General features: G+C 41.1%; 1 protein-coding gene across 1 annotated transcript; it reads right to left on the reverse strand.

Annotated features, from left to right (window-relative positions):
- Positions 1–1,850: 1,850 nt before the first annotated feature.
- On the reverse strand, positions 1,851–8,213 carry LOC132238137 (T-cell surface glycoprotein CD1a-like). Its single transcript, XM_059702816.1, has 6 exons — positions 8,015–8,213; positions 7,206–7,469; positions 6,242–6,520; positions 5,761–6,039; positions 5,341–5,434; positions 1,851–2,407 (listed from the first exon to the last, which is right to left on the reverse strand). Exons 1-6 carry the CDS (start codon positions 8,073–8,075, stop codon positions 2,365–2,367), a joined length of 1,020 nt encoding a protein of 339 aa, XP_059558799.1. The 5' UTR covers positions 8,076–8,213; the 3' UTR covers positions 1,851–2,364.
- Between the last annotated feature and the right edge of the window lie 2,927 nt (positions 8,214–11,140).

Here is an 11,140-nt window from a genome sequence, read left to right on the forward strand (position 1 = left end):
ACTTAACTTTCTTGTGTCTCCATCCCTACAAGTTACAAGGGTATTTTACAGTTAGAATGCCACTTGGTAAAGTTTTTTCTTTTACTCTGTTGTGCATGTTGGTCTAATTCATATTTTTCTGTAGAGTTTCATATATCTTTAATCTAAAGTAATTTAAAATAGGAATGGGATAACTTTATTATTTACATATCCTTCTAAATGGAACTTGTACTGTCTAGTTGTAAGGAGAATGTGAATTTGTAGCTAAATGAATTGTATGGCAACCAAGCATATCCTGTGGATTTGGTAGAGATAGAGCCTGAGATTTGAAGAAGAAAAAAAGGTGCAAGGGTACAAACAACTTTAACTGCCAGAGCCAAGGGCTAATTTTATACATAGGAGTTTTATCGCAGTCTTGAAAAAATACTAAGGTCCATTCCACTTTATTTAACCCTTAGTTCTCAAGGGGTTGATTTTTTTTTAATGGGTCTCAATACTGTTTTCTAAAATAACATTCTATAATTGTTATTCTATAGAAAACTGTACATGAAGTAAGTAAATTAGAATAACTTCAATGGCAATATAACTTAATTTTTTTTTTAAATTTTAAATAAGTGTATTTCCATTGCAGTAAAGAAATAGGTGGCATGTTTATTTTGGCAAAAGGAGCTATTCTGTGCTTATTTACTTTATCAGTCTTAAGTTATTTTTTTACTCTTAAAAAATTTGTTGTGATAAAAACATGTAAATTTACTGGTTTTGATCATGGCTGAGTCTGTTGCTTGTCATGTTTTTGTGAGCAGTTATGTTTTTAAAAATATCTGTTTTTCCTTTTTGGTTAATATTGTGAGCATGGATGCCAACATTATTTTTGCTCTAGATCCTTCCTTTTGTTTAAAATGTTTCTTACACTTATGACCAGCCAAATCCGCCTTTTAGAAGGTGCTATTGCTACCTGTGGGATAACTGGCAACAAGACAGGCTTTTTCTTTTCAATGGTTGGCTGTTACTCAAAGGAATTCAAAAATGGCAGAATTTGTAGCCTTGGGTATGTCCAAGATTGGGAATGGTTTGTCAAGATTTTCTTTTTTTAGCCGAAACCGGTTTGGCTCAGTGGATAGAGCGTCGGCCTGCGGACTGAAAGGTCCCGGGTTCGATTCCGGTCAAGGGCATGTACCTGGGTTGCGGGCACATCCCCAGTAGGAGATGTGCAGGAGGCAGCTGATCGATGTTTCTCTCTCATCGATGTTTCTAACTCTCTATCTCTCTCCCTTCCTCTCTGTAAAAAATCAATAAAATATATTTAAAAAAAAAAAAAAAAGATTTTCTTTTTTTAAAGGAAATAACGAGAAAATTGCCACTACTGCATTTACTATACTATTCTAAACTTTAAGATTCATTCCTTGATGCTTGGGCCAGTGGAGTGAACTGAATCCGTGAAAGTGCTGAATCTTCCTCTGTACTTTTATGAATATTGCCTCAATTTTTCTTTTCTTGCATTTAGAGTGTGAATTAACTTATAAATAGCATATTTTTCCCCAAATTGATAGAAAAATGTGTTTGTGTTAAGTAGCAGGATATATAATATGGCCACTTGTTACTCGTTGTTTTCTCCTTCCTTGCTCTAGAACAAGGGTCCTCAGACTACGGCCCGCGGGCCACATGCAAATACAAATATTGTATTTGTTCCCGTTTTGGTTTTTTACCTCAAAATAAGATATGTGCAATGTGCATAGGAATTTGTTCATAGTTTTTTTTTTAAACTATAGTCCAGCCCTCCAAATGTCTGAGGGACAGTGCACTGGCCCCCTGTTGAAAAAGTTTGAGGACCCCTGCTCTAGAACTTCAGATACCAGATCTTAGTGGTAAATGCTAATTAAACTTAACACAGGCTTTTATTAAAATATATTACATATAGTTGTATACTTTGTAAATGATACAAATTTTAAAAAGACAGACTTTGCTCTTAAGCTTAAGAATCAGAAGGTGAAAGGGGGCCTATATGACTGCTACAAAGGATAAAAAGTGAGAAGTAGATTCAGCAAAGTCCACTGAAAAGTGTAGTGGGAGTTCAGACGCTGCCTCCACTTGTGAATCAGGGAAGGCCCCCATAAAGTGGTGACATCTGAAATGGGCCTGAGATTCATCAATTTTTCAATATGTAAAATTGATAGGATCTCATTTCACTAAGAGTTAAAAAAGGACTTTTTATCTCTGAACCAGGTCAGAAGCAAGTTCTGCAAAATTACCTTTAGCTCATATTAATAACTAACCATTAAACACACAAATAACATATAAGCAACCAAAGTTGTACATGCAGAGCTGAACGGACATTATCACCATGCTGCGTTTAAATATGTCTGGAATCCCAGGGCTGCTGTAATCTCATTCCAAAGGAAGAAGCCTGGCCAGTGGCTCATAATGTGACCTAATCAGAACAGAGATGAAAAAATAAAATAAAATTAAATTAAATTTTAAAAAAAAGAACAGAGATGAAAGTTACTCTGCATGAATTGGAGGTGAGAATTGAAGAGTAAACAGAAAGGGACTCAGGAAAGAAGAACTAAGGAGAGAGAGAAGAAAGGTGGGAAGACAAGTAGGGACTGGATGAAAGAACAGGAAAGTTGGGCACAAGGAGAAACCAAGATGGTGGCATAAGTAAACACCTGAAATTGCTGCCTCACACAACCACTTCAAAAATAACACTAAAAAAGAGAGAAACCAAGATGGCGGCATAGGTAAACATCGGAAATTGCTTCCTTGCACAACCACTTCAAAAATACAACTAAAAGACAAAACGGACATCATCCAGAACCACAGGAAGGCTGGCTGAGTGGATATTCTACAACGAGAAGGAAAGAGAAAAGCAAACTGAGACTCAGAGAAGGTGGGGAAGTAAAGTGCAGAGGTACGGAGGCGCACGTGGAAAGGGCTGGCAAGTGAGGACACAGTTGTCTTTTTCAATCAGGTGGGAGTCTCAATCTCCCGACTGCTCTGAACTCCAGTTCCAGGCAAGTCTCTGGGGACCCAGACTCATATGGGGAGAAACTGGACTTTCTGGCATCCAGCAGATCTCGAGGGCGGCTTTCTCTCAGAGGTGCTTGCAGCGATTACCACGGGACATTGAGACCCGGGACCTCTTAGGGTAGTGCTGAGGATCAGCCATAACTGTTTGCTCCACCTGATTGATTCCCTGAGACCCCGACCCACCCACGCTGTGCACAGAGGCTTTTGCATATGAAAGTCCTGGCGCTTTGCAATCTGAAAATTACCTAACAAACTGGAGGTGGGCCAGAGAGACCCAGAACTTCCAAAAGAAGGCCCAAGGCCCCACAGCACCTTGCATTGCTTCACAGCTGGGCCTCATCTGGGCACCTCCAAATCCCAAACAAAGAAGAGGAATCTGCAGATCTTTCCATGGCTCCTGCTGGGTAGCCTCAGGCAGAGGATAAATTAGCACCTCCTTAGAGATCCAAGAGCCAGTGTACCCAGTGGTCAGAGTGGGACCATCCAGATTACAACCCCTCAGATCAATAAGGGACATAATCAGGGGGCAGACTCAGTGAGCACCAAAGCCCCATTAAAGCAAGTCTTGCCCCATAAGGGTGTCTCCAGCACAGAAGTTCTCCCACTCTAGACACAGCTGATTCTCACAGCCAATTGGCCTGGAGGTCAATTCCTCCCAGTGATACCTATACAAACAAGGCTTAAATACAACAAGAGTGTGCACAAAGACCACAAGGGGTGCACCAAGAGTGTCCACCTCAGGTAATTGGGGAGGCTGAGCCACTTGGCCCTATAGGACACCTAGCACAGAAAGCCACTCTATCAACACAGGGAAGCATACAAAATGAGGAGACAAAGAAACAGGTCACAAAGAAACAGGTCAGAAATGGAGGAAAGCAAACTACTGGATATAGTGTTCAAAACCAAACTTATAAGGTTTTTCAAGAATTTTCTAGAAAATGCCGATAAATTTAGTGAGACCCTCAAGAAATCTAGTAAGACGATCGAGGATATGAAAAAGGACCAACTAGAAATTAAGCATACACTGACTGAAATAAAGAATATTATACGGAGTTCCAACAGCAGACTAGATGATCATAAGAATCAAGTCAAAGATTTGAAATATGAAGAAGCAAAAATCACCCAACCAGAAAAGCAAAATGAAAAAAGAATCCAAAAATATGTAGATAGTGTAAGGAGTCTCTGGGACAACTTCAAGCGTTCCAACATCCAAATTATATGGGTGCCAGAAGAAGAGAGAGAGCAAGGTATTGAAAACCTATTTGAAGAAATAATGACAGAAAACTTCCCCTACCTGGTGAAAGAAATAGACTTACAAGTCCAGGAAGTGCAGAGAACCCCAAACAAAAGGAATCCAAGGAGGACCACACCAAGACACATCATAATTAAAATGCCAAGAGCAGCCGAAACTGGTTTGGCTCAGTGGATAGAGCGTCGTCCTGTGGACCGAAGGGTCCCGGGTTCGATTCCGGTCAAGGGCATGTACCTGGGTTGCGGGCACATCCCCAGTAGGAGATGTGCAGGAGGCAGCTGATCGATGTTTCTCTCTCGTCGATGTTTCTAACTCTCTATCTCTCTCCCTTCCTCTCTGTAAAAAATCAATAAAATATATAAAAAAATATATATAATAAAATGCCAAGAGCAAAAGACAAAGAGAGAATCTTAAAAGTAGCAAGAGAAAAAAAGTCAGTTAGTTACCTACAAGGGAGTACCCATACGACTGTCAGCTGATTTCTCAACAGAAACTATGCAGGCCAGAAGGGAGTGGCAAGAAATATTCAAAGTGATGAATAGCAAGAACCTACAACCAAGATTACTTTAGCCAGCAAAGCTATCATTCAGAATTGAAGGTCAGATAAAGAGCTTCACAGATAAGAAAAAGCGAAAGGAGTTCATCACCACCAAACCAGTATTATATGAAATGCTGAAAGCTATTTTTTAAGAAGAGGAAGAAGAAGAAAAAGGGAAAGATACAAATTATGAACAACAAATACAAATCTATCAACAAGTGAATCTAAAAATCAAGTGAATAAAAAATCTGATGAACAGAATAAACTGGTGATTATAATAGAATCAGGGGCATAGAAAGGGAGTGGACTGATAATTCTCGGGGGGAAAGGGGTGTGGGGGTGCAGGAAGAGACTGGACAAAAATCGTGCACCTATGGATGAGGACAGTGGTGGGGGGTAAGGGCAGAGGATGGTTGAAAACCAGGTGGAGGGGAGCTATGGGAGAAAAAAGAGGAAAAACTGTAATAATCTGAACAATAAAGATGGAAAAAAAAAGGAATTAAAAGATGAAAAAAAAAAAAAAAGATAAGCACAAAATACTCACCAGCGCTTCCTAAGCCAAAATGCAAGAGCTGTCAGAAGCACCAGGGGCACCATCACTGCCAAGATGATCCAGCCCACGGAGTTATGATGATGTTCTGTGGGTTTGGGTGCACACAAGGTGTCATTTCAAACCCACCCCTGTTTACTGCCTTTCCCTGGTCTGCCTTTTTTATTTGAGTGTTCGCCTCCCTAATCTTTGTTCTTGTTTCCTCTCTCCTCCCTCTTCAGAGTTGAATCTTTCATCTAACCCTCAACATCTTCCTACTTCTGCAGGTCTCTCCATTTCAATTCTTCTATTTGTTGAACTAGTTTCATTCTTTTGGGTCTGCAGTCCATAAATCCCAATTTTTTTACTTGGCTCTCCTGCTCTGCTCATGGACCATGTACTCCCATTCCCAGTGTGGGCCCCAGTTTTTCTTACCCAAGTAGAGGAGGATGTCCTGGCCTCCTAGGCTGCTATGTCTCACCCGGCAATACAGGCCAGATGTCTCAGTGGCTTCCACCTCCAAGAAAACACGAAGGTACCATGTCCCGTCAGCATTGGGCAAGATATCACTTTGTTGAGTGTCCTGTTGTACCTGTTCACCTCGCATCCACTTTACCCAAATTGGCTTTGGATGGAAGCCAGAGACATGGCAAACCAGCATCTGATTGTCAGGATCAGGCTTGGGGCCAGTGGACAGCCAGGCCTCTGGTTTTACTGCAGAGAACAGGAGAGATACTCAGATAAGAACTCTATCACAGACTTGGAGGTTCATCTCTTCACATCAGCTTAGACAGACACATCTGCCACATGCTGGGAATTCATCACGCATGATCCTTCTCCCTCTTGACCCCTTATTCTCAATTTAATGGGAAGGTGTAATTTTAGAAAATTCTTGGATGAAGAGTCTGGGACTGACCTTGTCTCTGGAGATCGGCCTTCCCTGCATCAAGAATACTCGAGAGGAAACGTGGGCAGGTGTCACTGAGAAGCCTCTGTACTGTTTCCTTCATGATATGATCCTCATTGAATACTCTGCACATATCCTGAGCTCTTGTTCCACCCTTTGCAGATGGTAGCCATGAATTGTTTTGGAAGTACAAGAGATCGGATCCTTGATAAGCAAATTGATGGAAGCCTACAATGGCTCCCCCAGGGTCCAGTTCACAGCCCAATGTTACCTGAATCTCAAAGGGATCTAGGAAAGATGGATTGTAAATTAGAGGAAAGAGGGAATAAAAAGATGAAATTAGTGGAAGCAAAAAAAAAAAAAAAAAAAAAAAAAAGGAAATAGCCGGACTGGTTTGGCTCAGTGGATAGAGCGTCGGCCTGTGGACTCAGGGGTCCCAGGTTCGATTCCGGTCAAGGGCATGTACCTTGGCTGCGGGCACATCCCCACTGGAGGGCGTGCAGGAGGCAGCTGATCCATCTCTCTTATGGATGTTTCTGGCTCTCTATCCCTCTCCCTTCTTCTCTGCAAAAAATCAATAAAATATTTTTTTTTTAAAAAAAGGAAATAAAAGAAGATTGGGGGTTTTGAGGTCATGGGACAAAGTCTTGTTTGATCAGAAATTTAGAAAAAGTGTAATTGGTGGTAGTTGAAGATGGAAGAAATAATGACTTTCTTTGGAAATTGAAGTGAGCAAATGGTTGAAAGAATGTGACATAAACGGTGAGAGCAAGAGAATAAGGAAGCACTTAATGTGAAAGAGTTGTGATTACAATAACGCAGGGTGAATGAAATAGAATAGGTTACAATAAATGTACAGACAGAGAATGCTGAAGAGATTGAATCTGGGGGAAATTGGAATAAGGAACTCATTGAGACACACACACCCCTGACCCAGCACATTGCACCTGCCCATTTTGGGACTTGAACTTACATTTAAACTTCCATTGACTGACATGTCCGTGAATTACTTGAGGCATTATAAGAGAGAACCCACGGAAGAATCCTTCCAGTTCTTTTATCTCTTCCTTCCTCAAGTTGCCCTTGGACCAAGGACGCAGGAAAATAATTCTGCCAGAGTTGGTGTCCCAGCCATGAGTCTGCAAGTCACCCAACCAAGCAGAATTCTGAATTTTCACCCAGGAATCATTGTAGAAGGATGCGGTGTGGATCAATTTGAAGATCTTCTCCTGGAAGGCTTTGGCAAAAGAACAAACAGAATGAGAACAGCCCTAACCGGTTTGGCTCAGTGGATAGAGCGTTGGCCTGCGGACTGAAGGGTCCCAGGTTCGATTCTGATCAAGGGCATGTACCTTGGTTGCAGCACATCCCCAGTAGGGGTGTGCAGGAGGCAGCTGATCCATGTTTCTCTCTCATCAATGCTTCTAACTCTATCCCTCTCCCTACCTTTCTGTAAAAAAAAATCAATAAAATGTATTTTAAAAAAATGAGGAGAAGAAAAGGCATCGGGAAGAATAGAGAATGATGAAAGGTGGCAGGAAGGAAACACGCAGAATCTAGAGATAAGGGAAGCCATGGCTACCTCAGCAGACACTAAGCTTCCCAGGGCCCCAGGCTTTACAAACAAACTTCAGAAGGGCACAGAAACCATATTGGAATTCTCCTCTCAAGTTATGTTCCGAGGTCACCACACCACACAGAAACACACACACACACACACACACACACACACACACACACACACCCTTTTGCATCCAACAGGGCAGTGGCCAGAGTTCTTACCATCTTCATTGTCATCAGTTGCGAGGAAAACTGCTAGCAAAAAAATTTGCAGAAACAGCATTTCAGTTACAGATGTTATTTCTTTCTCAAGAAAGTTTGTCTTTAGTTTCTGTTTTAAATAAATCTACTCCACAATACCTCTATTCTGACTTCCTTCTTCTACCAACAAACCACCACAAAAAAAAAAAAGAAAAGAAAAAGAAAAAGTGCTACTTCCCTAAACTCTAGGCACTGATTCAGCCTCTCATTTCCCCTCCACTTCTGACTTTCAACTTCTCCCCTTGCTACCAGCCTTCATTCTGTTCATCTTTCTCTAATTCAGCTTCTCTGGACTATGTCTTATGTGCTATTGAAAAGTCAGTTTACCTCTCAGGACATTTTCTTCTCATTCAGACAATGAGAGCATGAAACCAAAAGGCTTTCCAATTCCTACCTGATATTCTGTTGTCCCTGCTCTTTCCTGTCACTCTGTCCTTCTCTTGCCAAATTTAAATTTTCTTCAAGTACTCTTCTATCTGAGCCCCACCCCACCTCATTAATATCTCTGATATCTCATTGTTTTTTTTTCAATTTGATTTTCAGAATCTCCCTATTGGCCTGTGTAACAGTATAAACTACTACTCCATTATCCTTAGGGAAGAACCAGTAGCCATCACACAGACCACAGGAACCTGGAAACATAAAGAAAAATCTCCTCTGACTTGCACTGATATATACCCAAATGAATGTTTACCCAAAAGTCACTTAGCACCTGCCTGGGTACAAGGACCTTGCAACACTCTTGAATGTTTAGTGGTCTACAGGCAGTTTATTCAAGGAGCTTTCATTCTACTTAGTAAGAAAACACATAAACTAATGACTATACTCCTTGGTGTGTGAGGTTTTATTATAATGTATAAACTAGACAAAAACAAGCCTTCTTGAAACAAAGCCGGAACCCTTAACTGATGTTGCCCATTCAGAATCTTGGCCTCAGTGTGTTAGGTCTGTCTACCTCTGTTGTACTGGGTCCTCAGTTCAATGCAATGCCTGGCAAGGTGCTCAATGAATAAGTTTGAATGATTGAATAATTGGGTTCAGGCATCCAATGATTTTTTTCATTAGATTTTTAGCATCGTTGTTTAAAGGATCCGAAATCATTATTTGTATTTCTACTTTGTGAAATGAGAATCTTATATAGTTTTAGTTACGATAAAAATATATGCTAATAAGCATGAAGTTTACACAGAGGTTATGCTGTAAATCTCCTATTATAATTTTTAAGAAACAGTGATAATTTGTGGGAAATTAAATTAATAGAATATTCTGGAGTTCTTTATCCTAGATTTCCTTCTTATTGGCCCCGCTTGGATGTTCCATGCTTGTTTTATCATAAGTTGGTCTTTGCTGGCCATGCTGACCCTCATTTTTATAATGTTTAAAAGGCTCTTAAAATGTTGTTTTCCTTTGTAACTTCTAGATAAATGTGCTCTGGCTATTATTTTGTTATTTATGTATGTACAAGGAAACAGAAATTATCCAAGGCTAATTCTTAAAATATATTGGAAAAAAGTTAAGATTATCTTAACGTAAAATTAAAAAGTCAAAATGGGAGGCAATAAGGGTTTATTTGGGATCAAAATAGTGCAATTTGGAAACACAGATTCAAGCAGAACCCCACCTAGTGTCCTGATTACAGAGTGAGAGAGAGCAAGGGAATTTTAGGAGAAAAGAATGGGATAATTGCATGAATACAAAAAAAGGTTTATATTGGTGCTAACAAGCTGATAAGCTCAATTACTCCATAGCTATGGTAGGGGTTCAGAACAGGCCTCCCCAGAATGTGCCACTGTGGCATTCGTATTATTTTGAGCCTTCGCATTGGAATTATGTTGAGCCAAAGACAATTAAGACCCTGCAGGCTTATAAGAAACTTTTACTTCTGCCTTAAAGAATTTAAATGAGGGGACTTGCCCGTAATAAGCTTTCAGCAGAAACATTTTTTAATCAATCTACATGGCAGGGCAGACTACTGGTTACTGAACATCTCTTATTACCAAGCCTTTGAAGCCCCAACCGTTCCTACCTCATCTTTACCTCAGAATTGCCTCTCCTACCTCAATTTTAAAAAGTGCCAGGTGGTAAATCTGACAAGTTCAGTGACAGTAAGTAGCCTCAGTGTGACCTGTCATAACTTGCTAACCAGGCAGGTCACAATGGGTAGTCATGCTCCAGGTCTATAAAAGGTGTATCTTTGCCTTAAGCAAGCTCTGTCCATTGTTCTTGTGCCTTTAGGTTAACACACCTTTGAAATGTCAAAAGTAATCTTTTCCAGACCCCTCTCAGGTGTAACCACCTCAGGGGAGCACATAATCTTGTTAACTGTCCTGCCCCCTTTTGGTGCCCGGGACTACCCTCAATGAACTGACCCACACTGGCCAGGGCAGGACGCCCATGTTTTCCCCTGTGTCTTCAGACCTCCCTGGAAATCCCTCCTCTTGGTCCATTGGTGCTTAGACTACAAGCGTGCTCATGCTTTAAGAGCTGTTGCGTGGTGCTCCTCAAACACCATCAGAGCTCTGGAATTTCTCTCTCCTCTGAAGCTCTCCTAAGAACCCTGACCGGAGCTCCCCTCCCACACAGTGTTACACACTCACCTGAACCCCCAGCAGCAGTGACCTCAACTTCCCTGCTAGAGAAATCCACTGCCTCTTACCTGAACTCCCACTCCCCAGCAGCAGTAACCTCAACTTCCCTGCTAGAGAAACCCACTGCCTTTTACAGTCACATGCCTTTTATTGAGCTTCTTCTTTTCCCTCCCACTTGGCTTCAAGCTTCTCTATCCTCTTCCTGGCTTCCAGCCTCTATGTGTATCTGATGAGAGTGATTCTTGCCCTTCAAAGCAAGTCTCTTGACCTAACAGAATCTTAGGACTGAGAGTCAAGATAAATTCCTGGATGAGACACCTCCTCGATTCAGTGATTTGGAAAAAAACACATCAGTGTTCTGGCCTCGGTTTTCTTATCTGTAGAATAGCTGGGTTGAAAGAAATAAATATTTTCTAATCTTGTCACCTTTCCCTCTAGCATTCTGTGTGTCCTACTGGGCTCCCTTTTCTCCCAATCCATGAGCTCTTTCTTCTCATCT

Source organism: Myotis daubentonii, chromosome 7 (assembly GCF_963259705.1).
Source record: "Myotis daubentonii chromosome 7, mMyoDau2.1, whole genome shotgun sequence".
NCBI classification, from domain to species: domain Eukaryota; kingdom Metazoa; phylum Chordata; class Mammalia; order Chiroptera; family Vespertilionidae; genus Myotis; species Myotis daubentonii.